Below are 17,695 nucleotides of genomic sequence, written 5' to 3'. Positions count from 1 at the left end.
AAGCCACGCTCCCGAAGGGTCCCCACTGTCACCCCCGTCCCTGGCCCGCTGTTTCTCTTCCCAAGTCCTGTGTCTTCCCTGGGTTTCCCGCCTCGGTGGAGGCTGGCCGTCCCCAGGTGGGTGGTGGGCGAGCCCTCTGAGCCCGTCCTGCCTCTTCCAGGGTCGCCATGGAGCCCTTCTGTCCTCTCCTGCTGGCCGGTGTTAGCCTGCCCCTCGCCAAGGCTTTCAAGGGCAACGAGACCACCACCACGCAGAGCAACTGGACCTCCACAACCGCAGGTAAGGGCCCCCCGCCCCTTCCTCCCTGCCCTCCTGCCCGCACTGCCCACTGCCCCGCCTCCTGATGGCCTTGCAGGGTGATGGGCCGGTGAGTGGGCAGTGTGCTTCTGACACTGCACATCTGTAGAGCAGGCTGGCTAGGAGAGCCTTGCTCCGTATTTGACTGGAGCAAAGCTGAGCGCTCGGGAGGCAGCGGACATGAGCTCCCAGCCCTGCCCTGGGCTGAGGGTCCGTGTCAGCTTGGTGGGACGGAGGGCAGGATGGCCCCCTTTGTGCTGAACCCAACTCAAACCAGCCCTGAACAAACATGGATGAGTCAGCGGGGGATATTTAAACGCTGGTGTGATAGCTGATGACATTCATTAAGAAATTAATATTGTGGGGCAAGATATTGGTATAGTAGGTAGGTTTATTTTAAAAAATCAGTCCGTACCTTTTAGAGACGCATACTTGAATATTGACAACTGAAACGACAAGATGTCTAGGAGTGACTTGGAAAAGAATGAGTAGCGGGGCGGGCCACAGACGCACACAGTTGATCCAAGAATGTCAGGGGGCAGATACATGGGGGTTCGTTACTCTAGTCTCTCACTGTTTTTATACTTTGAAAGTTAAAAAGGAGAAAAGGAAAAGGAATGTCTGATACATGAGACAATATGGGTGGATCTCAGAAACATGCAAGGTGACCAGACAGAGAAGAGCACATGTTGTATTTTCCATGTATGTGAAACGCCCGGGACAGGCAGATCACTGGGTCTGGGTGCAGGACGGGGAGCGACCACAGATGGGCAGGAGGGATCTTAGTGGGTTGATGGAGAAGTGGAGGTGGTGGATTGTGGCGATGGCTGCACAACTCTGTGAATTTACTGAAAGTCATTGAATCGTGTGCTTAAAATGGGTGTGTTTTATAGCTAGGAAATTTTACCTGAATAAAACAATGTAAATGCGATGCAGAGTTAAAAGAAGAGGAGGAGAGGGAGAGAAGAGAAGCAAGAGCAAATGCCCCTGAATCGCCCGCCTGTGTTCACATCTAGCTCTGCAGCTTAGTGGCTGAGTGACCTTGAGTAAGTCGCTGACCCTCTCTGTGCCTCAGTATCCCCAATTGTAGATGGCGGTGATAATAATGCCCACTTCTTAGCAGTGCTGTGAGGATTAAGAGAGATAACCATGCTGGGGTGTGGAGGACTCCTCAGTGCTGGCCGTTTTTAGCGGGAGAGTTATGTCGTAGGTCATCCGGCCAGACTCTTAACCGAGGGTTGGCTGTTCAGTATCGTTTGGTATCTCCTTCTTGGACATGTGCCTGATACAGAGGGAGGCCCAGCTGGGTCGGTTCGAGGTCCCCAAGGAGTTGATATGGATTTCCTGGGCACCGCCATGCCTCCCTGGTAGACTTGTAGGCCTGTCTGTGTCTGCCAGCTCCATCCCATGGCAGGGCCAGCAGGAGCCTGTAACCAGCAGGGACTGGACCTCCACTCTGCACCCAGGCCTGTTGCCAGTTCCCACACTGCTGCTCCATCCCCGTCCCCTCCTTCCCCCAAGACTCCCAGACATAAAACTCAAGGAATTCTCTGATAGGGCATCACTTGGTGTATTGGTCAGGGTTCTTCAGAGAAACAGAATCAATAAGATATATAATTATATGTATATTTATTATGAGGAATTGGCTCACATGATTGCAGAGGCTGGTAAGTCCAAAATCTGCAGAGCCAGTGTGCCAGTCTTCCTATGGAAACTGCCAGTCTTCAGTGTCCGTCTGAAGACTGGCAGGCTGCTGTAGAAACAGGAGTGATGCCCCAGCTGGAAGGCAGTCAGGCAGGAAGAATTCCCTCTTACTCATGGGAGGCTCCGGCTTTTTGTTCTATTCGGACCTTCAACTGATTGGATGTGGCCCAACCCACAGTGCAGAGGGCAATCTGCTTTTCTCAGAATACCAACTCAGATGCTGGATCTCATCCAAATGGCCTCCCTATAGAAATACCCACGTTATTCAGATATATTGACCAAATATCTGGGCACTTTGTGGCCAGTCAAGTTGACACATGAAATTAAGCCTCACAACTTACTCATCACAGACCTTCAGGAAAACAAAAATTATCAACTTCCCTCCAGGAAGAAGTTGGCCAAGGTGATTAGAGTTGACACCATTCAGCCTGGGCTCCTGTGGCCTAGAATTCCGGAGGACACCTGACCGACCGTGTGAGGTGCCCTTTGAAACTTCATCTGTTCCCCAAAAGAAGGATGAAGCATCATCTGGGATGATCACAGCGCTTTGCCAGTGTGTTCCAAAATAACCGGAAATCATTTCATTTGCTCACCGAACAAAATGTATTAAATAATCATCAGGAGACATTATTTTACACAAGTAGTTGAAGGTAAATATCTATAAATTGTATAGCAAAATGTTATTGTCCAGATTATATGAAGCATTCCTAAACATTAACAAGAAACAAAAAAAGACAGTAGGAAAATGATAAAACATTTGACCAGGCAAAATATGAATATCTAATTAAGTATGTTTGTGAATCATGAAAAGGCGCCTAACCGTGTAGAAATTAGGGAAATGCAAATTTAACTGGTATTATTTTACTTACCAGATTGACAGAAATGAAAAGAATTACTAATATCTGGGAGAAATAGGCTCCATCGTACACTCTAGGTGAGCGTAGAAGGTGGAAACATTGGAGGTTGGCAATTTGCAGTTTCGATTACAGTTTAACGTGTGTGCACAGAGTACAAAGGGTCCGCTTCCAGGAGCTCACCTACACAAACCCTTGTGAAATACACCAAGATGTGGACGTGAGCTGCAGAATTGTAGGTAACAGCCAAAAAGTTGGAAACAACCTAAGCGTCCATCCAAATCTTGGTCTATCCAAGAAGTGGAAATTCAAGGGGCAGTTAAACAAAATGAAGAGGCTCCTGTGTGCTGACGCTGAAACTCTCCAAGACAGACGACCCAACGAGAAAGCAAGTCGCAGAGCTGCCAGATACCGTATTTCATCTGGTTTTTTTTTTTCCCCACATTTCACATCACTGTATCCTGAAGTGTGCCTTAATATCTTTTTTCCTTTCTTAGTGGTTCATAAAGCAATAGCACATCTTATGATCCATGGAGTCTTAGATGTGATGAGAGAGTCGTTAGGACTCCAGTTATCAGCGAACCTGTAGGTTTACGAATGTAAACGTGTAGGGAAAATGTCAGGGCAGATACACCCCACAGGTTTAACAGCGTGTAACTCTGGGAACAAGAAGGAATGGCTCTTGCCCGTGACTGGTTTTTTTTTTTTTTTGCGGTACGCGGGCCTCTCACTGTTGTGGCCTCTCCCGTCGCGGAGCACAGGCTCCGGACGCGCAGGCTCAGCGGCCATGGCTCACGGGCCCAGCCGCTCTGCAGCATGTGGGATCTTCCCGGACCAGGGCACGAACCCGTGTCCCCTGCATCGGCAGGCGGACTCTCAACCACTGCGCCACCAGGGAAGCCCCAGGGAAGCCCCCGTGACTGTTTTGTGTTTGGTCTGAACATTTTGCAGCAGACCTGGATGCCTGTGTTGCTCCTATCCACGAGAACCCAGCAAAACGCACAAGGAACAGGGTGGGAGCAGACCAGTAAAGCGCCCTCTGCTGGTAAACAGCGGGTCCTACAGGGAACTTGCCCACCCCAACCCCCGCCCCCCCAACCAGAACACAGCTGCTGCGCCACTTTCTTCCCCTCCCTCCTCTTCTCTCCCACCCCTACCCCAACGCTGCCCTCCCCCAGGGACCCCCAAGGCAGAGCAGGTCCGCATTGGAGGAACATCATCCAGTGCCCCCCTTACTACAAGAGGGGACCCCAGAAGGGGGGTCCCTTCGTCAAGGCCTTACACAGAACTCTTTAGGGCTGAGGGGGGAACCAAGGGGCCTCCCCACCCCCTGCTGCCCACCCTCACCTCACAGGGCCGTCCAGCACAGCGGGCGATCCGCACAAGTTTAAGTGTGCAGGTGCATGGCTGAGGTCAGGACTCACACGGCAGCCCCCGACTTTCAAATTCCAGGACCAGATTCCATGTAAGCCGACACACACGTGTGCACACTTCTCAGGCGTGCATGGGCATACATTTGCACGAACATCCATGCGCACCTGACGGAGCATTGGCTGCATAGAATTGGAGGAGATGTGGGGAGAGGGCTTCTCCGAGTGGACCCCTGGGGTACTTACCTCCAGGAGAGGCCCCCACTGCTCCCCAGCCCTAAGCCGCAGCCCCACCCAGTCTGAGTCACATCAACGTGAAATGAAAACAGAAAGAGACTTGAATTTCCTCTTAGTCATCACCTGACTTCCCATCGGGAGCCCATTGGTGCCCGGGAACACAGCCCAGCCTGCAGAGGGTTTTTCTGACCCACATTGGTTTACAAAATTGTATTTGGGTTGAATTGCTTACCAATATTTAAAAATCAGATAATTTTTACGTAAAAATATAGATTTCTTCCTTTGGTAAATTGGAAGAACTGAGCACGCTACGTGCACCTCTCCTTGGCCCCCGTGGGCTGGGGCTAAGACGCGGCCAGCCCCGCAGACAGGGCATGGACACCCCGCCAGTTCCCTGAGCCCCACGGGGCCTGCTGGTCCTTGGCTGTTCCCGCCTGACCTCCATCTTCCATAACAGAGGCGGCTGCTGACAACTGACAGAGACCCCGACCAGGGGAACCCCTTTGTCCCTGTGGCCCATCGCTTCTGTCCGGGTGCACGGCCCCTTTCTGGGGGCCTTGGGTCATTCAGCCCCGCTCCTTGAGGGGGTGCCGTGGAAATGCCCACGTCTGTAACTGCAGCCTTGACTCCGGGCAGCATGAGAGCGGAGGCTGGACCCTGGAGCCCCTGACGGTTCCAGGGGTGGGCTGTCTGTGATCCCGGTGGCCACCTGAAGCTCCCGGCAGGCCTGCGTGCTCAGCTAGGCCCATCCAGCCCTCGGACCTACGAGCTGGCCCATCAGTCACTGCCAAGGTTAAGCTGAGCAAATGAAGAAGTGGGGAGCTCAACAGAAGGGATGCCCCAGGAGAGCAGAAGGGCACCTGCCAGGCTCTGCAGCTGCATCTGGACGGGCAGGGATGGAGCTGAGTGGGCTTCATGGACGAGGGCCTTTGAGGTGCCCCTTGGCGAGCGAGGACACTTTGGTGTGGAGGGGGCCGCAGGGCAGTCTCGGGAGACAGGAGCTGAGTCAGAGCGCTGGGGGAGGGGTGGGGTCTGAGGATGGCGGCCAGGCCACCAGAGCCCCCTGGAATTCGGGCTTGCGGGCCAGGCCCTGGGCAGCCACGGGGTGGCCATATTGGGTCCAGGGACGTGGGACCTTCTGGTCCAGGAAAGACAGATGCAAGGGGAGCGCGGGTGGTGCCTGGTCACCAGCTTTCCTCTAGGCGGGTGAGGTCGGGAGCTCACGGCTCTGGGAGGCTGGGTCACCACGCGACCACGGGCCACTGTCCTGGGACAGAGCAGCAGGGCATCTACACTCCCTCCCTCCTCCACCTCCCGTTAGGGGGAGGGACAGGTGCCCTGGGACCTGGGGAAACAGGTCACACGGGAGTCTCGGCCTACATTACCCAGAAGCAGGGGGCCTTGGACACGTCAGGTCATCAGATCGTCAGCTCAGATTCTTCCTGGTGTCAACGCTGCTCATCTAAGTAGAGGGGCCTTTGTGGACCCAATGGACCAGGATGGTGGACTGAGTTGCAAACTGTAAAGTGGGATTCTGGTGTCCAGGAAGAAAGGCAGATGAAGGAGGGAGTTTGCAAACTGTAAAGTGGGGTTCTGGTGTCCGGGAAGAAGGGTTGAGAGGGAGTGGCTACTTTGCAAACTGTGAAGTGAGGCTTCGGTGTCCAGGAAGAAGGACTGTTGACGAAGGGAGTTTGTAAACTGTAAAGTGGGGTTCTGGTGTCCTGGAAGAACGGCCGCTGGGAAGGGGGGGACGAATTGGTGCCCTGTAAAGTGGGGTCTGGCGTCAGGGAAGAGGGGCTGGTGGGAGGGCCGCTGTGCCAACTGCGAGGTCTGATGTTGGGAAGCCTTCCTTGCCCAGAGCCCGCGTTCCCTCGTGCCTCGGGTCCTGATGGGGACCTGCGTCTGCCCCCAGGCCCTCCGGCCCCCGGCCCTCCGGCCCCTGGCGCGCCCCAGCCCCTGCTGGCCTGGCTGCTGCTACCCTTGCTGCTGTTCCTGCTCCTCGCGGCCTACTTCTTCAGGTAGGAGTGTCCGGGCGCCGGCTCGCCCAGACCTGCTGGGGAGGAAATGATGCGCGAGGCTGTGACTGCAGATGAGCTGGCGGGGGCTGGCTGGGTGGCAGAGGGCAGAGCAGGGGAGGGACCAAGGGGCCAGGGCAGTGGCTCAGCCATGAACAGCAGGAACAGCTTCTCTCGACTCACCTGGTGGGTATCCCCGGGGCTCACCTGGTGGGCATCCCCGGGGCTCACCTGGTGGGCATCCCCGGGGCTCTGGGCTCTCGGCAAGCTCCCCATGCTGACACCTCACGCGTCTGTGTCTCTAAGGTTCAGGAAGCAGAGGAAGGCGGTGGTCAGCTCCAACGACAAGAAGATGCCTAACGGAATCCTAGAAGAGCAAGGTAGGGGGCCGGGCCGGGCCGGGCCTGGGGGGCTGTGCCTTCCTGACACCTTAACACTTGAATGATGAACTCCTCCGGCTTTGCGACGTTCATCTGGCTTTACCTGGTATCATGCCGTCCTTTATAACTGGAGTTTCCCCGTTTCAGAACTTGTGTCATTTTCTGTCCGGTGTGAAACAGACGTTTGAGGCATTTCAGTTTGTGGCTTTGGGGGAGACACTGTTCATATCCTGTTGTTTTTCCAGGATTTCAACATCTGACATTTATCAGTACGCCTTAGATCGTCCTAAGAGGAGACAGGTGGGCTCATAATTTACAGTTCTCGAAAGGGTCCCCCTGGAATCTGCAGTCTTCCGATCAGCTAAAAGAAGGGAATTGATGTACCAACGTGCTTATTTAGCAGGGAGGCTCAGAGTCGCTCAGGGGGAATTTCCTACCTTTCTTTGAGGTTCCAAATTCAGCTACTAACTTGTAAATTCTGCTTACAAAGGCACATTGGTTTTCTTCCCACGCGTTGACATGTCCAAGAAAGGTATGCGAGGCAAGGTCTTTTAACACTATTGTTCACACCAGTGACTACAGCTTCCTCAGTCAGCTTGCTGCCTGGCTCTCCTGTGGTTTGGGGGAGCAGAGATGCCGTCAGACGTATTACAAAACCGACCCGGCACACGACAAAGAATATCGTCAGCAAAGGGCCTCAGCCAGACCCAGGAGGGCAGTTTTGCCGTGCTGGGAGACCCGTGACCCTGGTTCCATGATGACACGTGGCCTCCAGGCGCCACCTTCCTGCCCCCTTCTCCCTGCCCTGCATGTCCCAACAGCCCGGATGGGAGGAGGAAGTTGGGGCTGGTTAGGCCGCCTTGCTCATCCTACAGTGACTGTCTCAGGAGGAATGAGCCCTGGAGGGAGTTCTTGGCTGGCCTTCAGAACAGCTCTGCAGGTGGGGACAGGCCCTTTTGCAAGTGACAGCAAAGTAGTGTTGACCTTGTTGAGAACAGCAGCTCGTTCCCTAGGAAGAGAAGCACGTGCCAGGGTGTCGCTTGCTGTCTCACTCTGAATTTGTGAACGCAGCTTGGCCGGGGACACCCTTGAAGTCTGGCCCTTCTCCTTTTCAGTGCCGCCAGCCCCTCCCACCCCCCCACCCCCCCGAAAAAAGAAAGAAAACAGCAATGGTTTCTCTTATTTCTCTTGGAGCTTATGGGGCTTGAGTAACCAGGACTAGTTGTTACAAAGAAGGCAAGGCTGCGGGTGACTCCTACCGGAACTGACTCCCAGCCTGTTACCACTTTGCGCCCAGAAACCTATTGTTATTCTGCTCCATTTCAAACCTGGACAGCTGAGCTGGAGTGTGAAGCCACCTGAATCCCTTGAGGAAGGAGCAAGGCCTGGAGGGAAGGAGAGGTGGCTTGGGGGGTGAGTGACCTGGGAAGATGAGGCACCTCTGGTTGGTAGGAGCAGGGGACGCCAGCCAGAGGGGCGTCCGTCTGTCACTATGAGTGATCAGGGTGTGTTAAAAGGGACAGACCTTTGCGTTCAGCTGCTCAGGGTCTGAGACGACCGCCCCCCTCCAGCTGTGTCGTTTCCCCAGAAACGTCCATCTGTCTGGTTAATGGCACCCATCTGGGAATATGGCTTAGTAAGCCCTGTATTTCTGTGGATCCCACAGAGCAGCAAAGGGTGATGCTTCTCAGCAGGTCCCCCTCGGGGCCCAAGAAGTACTTCCCCATCCCTGTGGAGCACCTGGAGGAGGAGATCCGGGTCCGGTCGGCGGATGATTGCAAGAGGTTTCGGGAGGAGTTCAATGTGAGTTTGGGGCCCCCCTTTCTGGTCACGGGCGCTGGGCCACGGGATGTTGTGTTTCAGGATAAATTAGCCCAAAGGCTCAGAATGCTTGCGTCCATCGAGACACTGTCCCAAACATGGGGTTCCAGGGAAACCTGGTTTCTGCCGTGATGACCTTCTGCTAACCCTCATTCCCATGTATAAGATGGTTGAGAAAGAGGTTCAGAACCTCCTTGCAGCTCAGACACCCTGGGTGCCATGTTCTAAAGTCAAGTGTGACGGAAACGCCGTTATCTCGATCATGTGCAAGACCAGGGCCTGCGTGGACCACAGGATAACAATTTCACACTGAGAGCAAAGGAGCCCCCAAACCATCCTGCACAACATCGATTAAACAGTCGAGGGGCTGCCTTGAGGGGACACTGGCTCTGCCTGGACAGCCCTTTGATTCTGCTCAAGTCAGTGTGTTCATCCTGCTACCGCTGTTTTGGATGAACTTAGTGATGGCAACAGCTAAGATGAATTTGACGAACCGGTCCAGCCCGATAGGTAGCAAACCGATCCTATAACGATCAACAAAAATGCAAATGTACATTAATGACACCTCCCCTTGTGTTGCTAATTTTTTTATTTAATGTCCCATGAATTGTGAATCTGCTAGATAGATGGATAGATGATAGACAGACAGATAGATAGATAGACAGATAGTTATAGATGCTTGGATGCACGAGCAGACAGACAAGACACACTGGGAAGTGTTGTCTCGAATTTGGCTGTCCAATGTTTATCCCTGATCGTGTTTTGAGTTTTCTTTTATGCATCTTCCTCATATCGTATATAGCCGTGCGCTGGTGTTGAGCTTGAAAGAGGACGGGTTTCCAGCAGGGGGACCACCTGGTCCTGGCCCTGCCTGTGGCACCGCAGCCCCGCCCGGCCCATCAGTTACTCTCCTGGAAGCCACAGCTTCAGTCATCTGTGAAGGGGCGGGGGTGGGGGGATGCCTTAATGACCTCACAGGTCAAATATGAGGCTCTGACTTCGTAAACAGCAAAGAGTTGTACAATTGTGACATCTAAAGACAGCATGACTCCTGCTGCAGACAAGTGACTTTTCATCCAGAAGCAACCCACGAGGGCATGGCAGGGTGATGGCGCATTTAGACCCGTGCTTTTGTTTATTTTTTAACACAAGCCTCACCTGCCTTTATCTTGCTTCCTTTTAATTGTTTCCAAATGTATCCCCTTGTTTGAGATATTAGGTCATAGTGAAAGACAGCTCCAAGCAGTATTGTTTTGCAGTCTCTCAGCCTGACAAGAGAAGTTAATTCTCCATTTTCAAAATGACTATCCAAGTTGGCAGCTACAGGACCATTTCCTCCACGTCCATTCTTGTCCTATTTCCTCTTGTACTTATATTTCTCCACGTGGAGGCTGGTGACTGGCCTGGCCGAGGGAGGGCTGAGTCAGAACTCGCTGGCTGTGCCACCATCTCAAAAGCGAGGGCCCGGGAAGAGGGTCAGGCAGGTAAGGCACTTGTCCCAGGTGCAAAATTTAAGGGGGCACCAAAACACTCTGTCATCTGGATAAATTCTATTTTCATGCAGCTTTTAAAAATCATCAAAATTAATGCAAGCCATCCATGATGAACAAAACAGCACAACTGTAAATCAAGACAGGGTCACTCTGGTGTTTCCTGTTGCCCCAGGCTCCGACACGGCTTATCACCACACGGTTGCTGATCCTGACGTTATTTAAAAGTTTGAGATTTTGGTTATGATGGATTTTTTTGTGTGTGTGTGTGCGTTTAGATTTTTTTAGGTGTTGAACTTGAATGTGATTTTTCTTGATTCCTGGGTTTGGGGTCCTCCTTTCAGGTCTGCAACCAAAGCAAGTGCCTTGCTCCACTCTCTCCCCACCCCTGCCACTGAGCAGCCTTCCCAGCCGCCCTCCTGCCCACGGCCTCCACTCAGGGAAGGGCCGGGAGAGAGGGTCGAGGGGTCGAGTCCAGCAGCACGGAGCCTGGTCCTGGCTCCAGGGGACCCAGGGCAGCTGCACGGCCCCCTCTGGACCCCAGTTTGCTCCTCTCTCAAGTGAAAGGCAGGCTCTACTGGGAGCATCGCAGCTGCCGTGACCAGCCCGCTGTTGGCTCCGCTGGTGGACACGCTTGAGATGGGCCCCCGGTGCTCTTCCTGTTCTTTTCTCACCCTCTGTCCTGAGCTCGCCTCCCAGAAACTGTGCAAGGAGACGGATGAGCCTCAAAGCAGTCGATCCAAATGAGTTGGGACTTGTGTGTATGGCCAATGGAAACTGCCGGGAACTTGAAGTAAAAGAGGGCCTGGCACTGGGATCCGTTCAGTGGGGTGATCAAGGCGTGGATGCTGGAGACGGGCTGCCTGGGCGCCTGCCCCAGATTTGCTTCTTACCAGCCTGGAGGGCTCGGGCGACGTCCGTAACCTCTGCCTCAGTGTCCTCGTCTATGAGATGAGGCCCTCCCAGCCCCCATGGGAGTGTCTTAACACGTGAAAGAGGTAAGGTGTGTGCCCGGCTCAGCCCGGCGTCTGCACGAGGGGAGTCTGAGCTGCCGTCCTGCTCAGGACGACTTCTGTGAATGTCCAGTCTGCCGTCTCCACCCGCGATGGTAGAACGCTGACCTAGCAAAGTCTGTTCCAGGCCCCCGGTTAAGTCCCTGCAGGTGAGGAAAAGCCCCCTCCAGACAGCTTCTTCCACGAGTCTCTGTCCTAGCAGGTTCTTTTAAGCCCAGTGCCTAAAAATGTCACCTCAAACAAACAAACCAGCAAAAACCCTCTTTAGCCAATTTACGTAACCGGACAATCAATCACAAGGTTGTTATCAGCCAACTGCTGCCTGCACGGCTCACTCGGGGCGCTGCAGGGGTTACCCAGCTATGGCAGACCACACCCGCCCCACCCCAGAGCTCCCTTATTAGCCCTGTGCCTTTGGAGCAGCTCAGACACAACTGACAGCAGGAGAAAGTGCTGGCCTGCCCTGTGTGGGCAGCCATTCTGTGTGCTTGGAAATGGGGTATGAGTTCGGGGCGCAGAGTGCTTTGCCTCCACAGTGAACCTCTGTGCTGCCCGCCCACAGAGTCAGGATCATCGCCCCATCTCCGCGTTCTGCTCTCCGGTCGCTGCGGGGGCCACATGGCTGAGGATGGCAGAGCCGGGCCCATCCTTACCGCTCAGACCCCTCCGGCCACTCCTTCACCTTCCTCACCTTCAAGAGGAAGAGGGAAGCTTCTTGGTTTTGTTTTGTTTTTTTAATTTATTAATTTTAATAGAGTATTTTTTAGAGCAGATTTCGGTTTACAGAAAAATTGTGCAGAAAGTACCAAGTTCCCATATACCCCATCTTTCCCTGCACCGTTTCCCCAACGATTAACATCTTGTCTGAGTGTGTTACACTTGTCACAACGGACAAGCCAACATTGACTCGTTATTACAAACTAAAGTCCGGGTCAGGGTTCCAGTGCTGCACATTCTGTGGGTTTTGACAAACACACAACATCATGCATCCCCCGCGATGGTCTCAGGCCTCATTTTTGTTTTCAGTGCTGGGGTCAAAAGAACTTAGGGGTGAAAAAGAGAAGGCTCTAGAATGTTGCTACAAATTTCACGTTGAGGTTTGGTCAAGAAACTCAGTGTTAAGACAGCTCGATGAAGAGCCAAGAGCTCCCGGGGCAGGAGGTGCTGGTCTTGTGGAGAACTGCCCACCAGCCTTGCCAAGGTGCCCGCTGGGCTGGCCTCCACACTGGCCCTGGCAGAGCCTCTGCCTGTGGCCACTGGGCGTGGTAGGGAAAGAGGACATGGGCTGGCCGGGGCTGGGTCTGTGATAGAGAAACCCCCGACCTGGGAGAAGGGGGCTCTGGGCCCCCTTGGGCTGCACACCCGACTCGGGGCCTTGGCTTTGATCCCAGGCTGTGCCTCAGTCTCCTGGGCACTTACAGCCGGACGCAGGGAAGCCCTCGCTTGTCCCTACACTTAAGGAAGCGAGTGCCCTTCTCGTGGTCCAGGTGCCAGCTCCAGGTGCCCTCCCACTGCCTGCTACGTGCTAGCCAGGTGACTCTGGACAATTCTGCAGCCACCCTGGGGTTCTCTTTCCTCATCTGCAAAACAGGAGTGATCCTGGTGTCACCTGATAATCAGTAAGTTGTGAAGACAGGTGACCCGACCTCTCCCTCAGTGCCTGGCACATGGTAAACACTCGATAGAGTTTAACACCAGTGACCCCTGGTTCATCTGACGGTCAGGCTGAATGTTGAAGGATGTGATTTGGGGGTTCAGAAGGCTCTCTCCCACTGTGCACTTCGAGGAGCCCCCCTGAGCATGGAGCACCCCCCCAGCAGCGAGCAAACGGGAAGACAGTTGGCGCTAACAAAAGCCGAGGGCCTCTTGGCTTTTGGAAAGAACTAGAAGTCAGGACGCTGGGCTGACACCTGCTGTGCCACATGTCAGCTCTAGGGGCCTGGCTGAGCCCCTACACTCATCTTCCTCCTCTAAGACAAAGGGAGGGTTAGGGCGGTGCATGCAGGTCCCCTGGGGAAGTCATAGCTGCTGTGCGGGCCTGGGGTGGCCTGAGGTCTGCATTTTCAAGGAGCCTCCAGCTGTGCCTGTCCCACTGGTCCTCAGGGTGCACCAAGTCCTCAGCAGGCGAGGGCTCGAGGACGGTCCTTCACCATCACTCTACTCGTCCTCAGCCCAGCATCTGGGTCCTCGCTCCCGGATCAGAGCTCTGCTGGGGCCAGTTCCTATGTACTTGTGCAGGGCCTGCTCTGGATCAGGATCGTGAGTCCTGGGGGTTTGGTGGCAGTGCACGGGCCAGCCCCTGCCTTAATGCGCTTCAGGGTCCAGCTATGGGTCATCATGTTACCTGCACCTCCGCTGGCCCCACTAAGCAGCGGGCCCAAGGGGAAGCGGGCCTGTGTCTCCATCACATCTCTGCCCGGTGCTGGCCCAGCGCCTGAGGCAGAAACTTCTACAGACAGGAGCAGAGAGATGGGCACAGCACTGGAGGTGCTCAGAGACCAGGTTTCTGGATTCCCGTGCTCAGTAGGGAGATGACGTAAACACGGTGTTGGATTCCTCACGTTTAGTGCTGACCCTGCATTTTCTTCTAGTCACTGCCGTCTGGACACGTACAAGGAACTTTTGAACTGGCCAATAAAGAAGAAAACAGAGAAAAAAACAGATATCCCAACATCCTTCCCAGTAAGATTTTACTTTTTTTGCGTGATGGGTGGCATTTTGACTAGACTCAGCCTTGCCTTGCAGCTACTGGTGACCCTGCCTGTCCAGGCGCCAGATGCTCGAGGGCTTGGAGATCAGGGCCTGGGTCAGCGCCGCGGCTCAGCCTTCGCAACTGGGAGTCTAGGTGTCTGTCTCCCACCCAGGACTTGGGTAGCCTGTGTTGCTCTGGGTCTGGCTGCCAAGCCTGTGTTCGCTGTTGAGACCTGCACTGCCTGGTCTATTTGCCCAAGAGGGGTGCCTCCTGCACCAGCTGGCAGGGCTCCTCCTATGGACCCAAATTGTGCCTGGGTCTCGGGCAGCTGGTGGCCCTGGGCATCTGCCGTCTTGGATGCAGTGCTCCTGCCACCAGCAACAAGGCTCCTGTACCAAGGGCAGAAGTGGCAGAATAAGAGAGCTGTCTGACATTGGCAGCTTTGTGGGAAGGCTTAGAAGTAACTGGATCTTTACCACCACAGCTAAAGGTGGCCATGGGTTGGGGAGGGCGGCCTCCAGGGGGTGGGGGGCCGGGGAGCGGACACATCTGTCCAGGGGCGTTGCTGGATGGGCTGTGCCTTGGCCTCGGTGCCAAGACAGACCCCCAGAGTTCCAAGCTGCCTTTGTGGAAGCTGGCCCGGGAGGTTTGCGACGTCCTTCCTCCATGCTGGACCCTCCTGTTGGCTTTGCCATCAGGCTAACGGGGGCAGCCTCAAAAACTCCAGGGAGTTCACGTTTGAACCCCAAACCAAGGCCTCCCCGTCCCAGGGAACCACCCTTCTCAGGCAGTGCTTCCGTGGGGTGGAGAAGCTAGCCTGTGCTGGCCCTCAGCATGTTGGCTCTTGGTTGCATTTCTAGGGTTAGAATTGAGTCCATCTGCTCTGTCGGTAGGAGAAGCTGTGGTCCGCCTCATCTGTGTGGTCTCTGGATTATCAGCACTTGATAGAAACAGTTCTTTCCCATTTTGCGTGCATAGGATTTATTTGTGGTTTTGTTTGGTGTTTTTGGGGGTTTTTGTGGGTTTTTTCTGCAGAGCCCACCATGAGCCTGGGTCAACTAAAACCAGAGAAGTTAACTAAGTAGTCTCCCATCCAACACATATTTGTAGAGGCAGCCAAGGGAGCACCAGGGAGACGGGTCAGGAGGCCACTGTGGTCACACAGCCGAGCTGAGAGGGTGGCTTGGACCACGGTCAGGTTCTGGACACACTGCAATGATCATGTTGAGAGGACTTGCTGTTAGATTGGGTGAGACTTATTGGAGGCAAGTTTCGCAGCTTGAATAGCTCAAGGGAAAGGAAAACCATGCAGGAGGTTGGGGATCTTTGGAATGTTTTTGGTTGAATAAAAATCAGGATATTTGGAAGTTAGCATCTAGTATTAGTTGAATTAACTAGCTTAATTAATGACTTGATGCACTGACTGCAGAACGTACGTGTAGAGGACCCCCTCAGTGCCAAGCCCTTTCCTAGGTTCCTGGCCTGCATTCCTCCCCTTATCACTCACTGAACACTGTATCTTTTAAAGCTAATGATTACATTGCTAATTAAGAGTAGTTTTGGGGCTTCCCTGGTGGCGCAGTGGTTGAGAGTCCACCTGCCGATGCAGGGGACACGGGTTCGTGCCCTGCTCTGGTAAGATCCCACATGCCGCGGAGCGGCTGGGCCCGTGAGCCATGGCCGCTGAGCCTGCATGTCCGGAGCCTGTGCTCTGCAACGGGAGAGGCCACAACAGTGAGAGGCACGCGTACTGCAAAAAAAAAAAAGAAAGAAAGTATTTCTGGTGGGAGCTCAAGCGGGCGGAATTAGCGGCCAGGTGTAGGAATTACCTGCACCCACCACTGCTCCCAGATGTGATGGCCGGGGGAGTGGGCACCACCTCCCCAGAGGATCACCAACGGGGCCCAGCAGGACCTGGTCCAGCACAGCTTCTCTAAGCCGTGTCCTCCAGCTTGTACTATGGAAGTGAGTTGGCCTTTCCTGCAGGTATGAAAATGTGGGTCCTGTCTCAGACCCTCCTGGCCCAGGAGTGCCACGTCAGAGGTAATTGAGGGTGCTGGCCATCCCCAAGGGCCCACGGGACCTCTGCCAGGATGTGAGCGTTTCATGTTGGTGGGAGGATGCGTTTACGAAACAGTGGCCTGGAGATACTCAGGGTGGGCCCTGGAGATGGCCAGCTGGGTGGCATCTGGCGTTTGGCATCAGCCAGACACAGGAGAAGCGTAGCTGATTAAACTGAGCAGTTGGCCAGAGATGCCCTGGGGCAGCTGGATCATAGGGATATCGTGCAGGGGCCTCCCAGGCCTGCTCCCCCCACCCCAAGGCTGGGAGACCCTGCTCTTACTCAGAGTGGGGTCAGGGTCAACGGGCAGGGAGAGGGGCGGGGGCCCAAGGCCCTCAGTCTGGTACCCTGCCCCTCCCCCTCTTCCCCAAGCAGAGATTCGCTGTAAATGTATCAGATTTACGAGGTGCCCCTGGGGCAGGAGCCCAGTCCTGGATGTGGCTCTAGGGAGCTCTGAGGACAGAGGTCAAGATGCCGGGTGTGTTGAGAGGCTGCATGTTCCAAGGGCTCCACGACCGGTAGCAAGAGAGCATCCTCTTTTCTGGAAAAAAACACCAACACCTGGTAATTTTAAGAAATAGTGTTTTGAAAGAGAAGTGTGACTTTTTAGAGTAAAAAGACAGGAAGCTCTTAGAACTGCAAGATGCTAAATCTAACCAGAACGCTATTTTTTACCCCCTGCTTTCTATAGCTGTCCTCAAAAGGGTAAATTGGTCCAAATTATGTTCAACTAGCTTTATACGTGTTCAGCCAGAGCTGCTTCTGCCTCAGGGCTGTCAGCCCCTGAGCAGGAGGGTCTCATGGCCAAGCTTCTGTGGGCTGTGAGTTTGAGGTTGGACACCCTGACCGCCCAGTGTGGGCCGTGACTGACCCTGAGAGCTGCACTAGCCGTGCTCGCTAGCAGCAGTGGTACAGTGTCCAGACAGCTCGCAGTCAACCCAGCTTCCTTCTATGTAAATGGGAGACGTACAACCTGTGACTAGGAGGGGACAAAGCAGGGACCAGGACAAGGAACTATTCAATAATTAATGCAGTAAATACATATGAAGTACCCATCATGCTCTGTGCCCAGCGCAGCATAATAAACGCGGAAGCAGCTTGATCCCCGGGCCCCGGGCCAAGTCTGGGCATCCCTCATATTTCTTTTTCTGGGAGCGGCCGGCCGCTTACACAGCAGCGGGGAGACCCAGGGCCAGGGCCACACCACCTGTAGGGACCCATGAAACCATCTAATTTCTTTGCGAATCAGAAGAAAATATATACCTAATCCAGCCTGATTCACACTCATCTTTTTTTTTTTTTAATAAATGTATTTATTTATTTTATTTATTTTTGGCTGCGTTGGGTGTTTGTTGCTGCGCGCGGGTTTTCTCTAGGTGCGGCAAGCGGAAGCTACTCTTCGTAGCGGTGCGCAGGCTTCTCATTGTCGTGGCTTCTCTTGTTGCGGAGCACAGGCTCTAGGCACGCGGGCTTCAGTAGTTGTGGCACACAGGCTCAGTAGTTGTGGCTCGTGGGCTCTAGAGCGCAGGCCCAGTAGTTGTGGTGCATGGGCTTAGTTTCTCCGCGGCATGTGGGATCTTCCTGGACCAGGGCTCGAACCCGTGTCCCCTGCATTAGCAGGCGGATTCTTAACCACTGCGCCACCAGGGAAGTCCCTCACATTCATCTTTATACCAACTACTAATACAGTTGTAAAGTAAAATGTGTAATTTTTTTTTTTTGGAGAAAGGGGCCCATGAAGGCAGAAGTGACGTGGACCC

General features: G+C 54.2%; 1 protein-coding gene across 3 annotated transcripts in view; it reads left to right on the top strand.

Moving 5' to 3' along the window:
- PTPRE (protein tyrosine phosphatase receptor type E) overlaps window positions 1-17,695 on the top strand; it is a 169,883-nt gene that overhangs the window by 125,498 nt on the left and 26,690 nt on the right. For 2 of the 3 annotated variants that reach the window (XM_081249585.1, XM_081249584.1), the window contains exons 3-7: window positions 161-279; window positions 6,375-6,480; window positions 6,784-6,857; window positions 8,524-8,660; window positions 13,773-13,863. In XM_081249585.1, the coding sequence (XP_081105711.1) occupies window positions 168-279; window positions 6,375-6,480; window positions 6,784-6,857; window positions 8,524-8,660; window positions 13,773-13,863 (520 nt within the window). In that variant the 5' untranslated portion in view covers window positions 161-167. Of the gene's footprint in view, window positions 1-160; window positions 280-1,265; window positions 1,344-6,374; window positions 6,481-6,783; window positions 6,858-8,523; window positions 8,661-13,772; window positions 13,864-17,695 lie in introns of those variants that run through there. The other variant, XM_081249586.1, reaches the window with a different exon arrangement.

The sequence above is a fragment of the Mesoplodon bidens genome (genome assembly GCF_964165515.1).
Source record: "Mesoplodon bidens genome assembly, chromosome: 1".
In the NCBI taxonomy this organism is placed as follows: Eukaryota; Metazoa; Chordata; class Mammalia; order Artiodactyla; family Ziphiidae; genus Mesoplodon; species Mesoplodon bidens.
The sequence above is the reverse complement of the archived record's forward strand: the minus strand, read 5'-3'. Positions and strand labels throughout refer to the sequence as shown.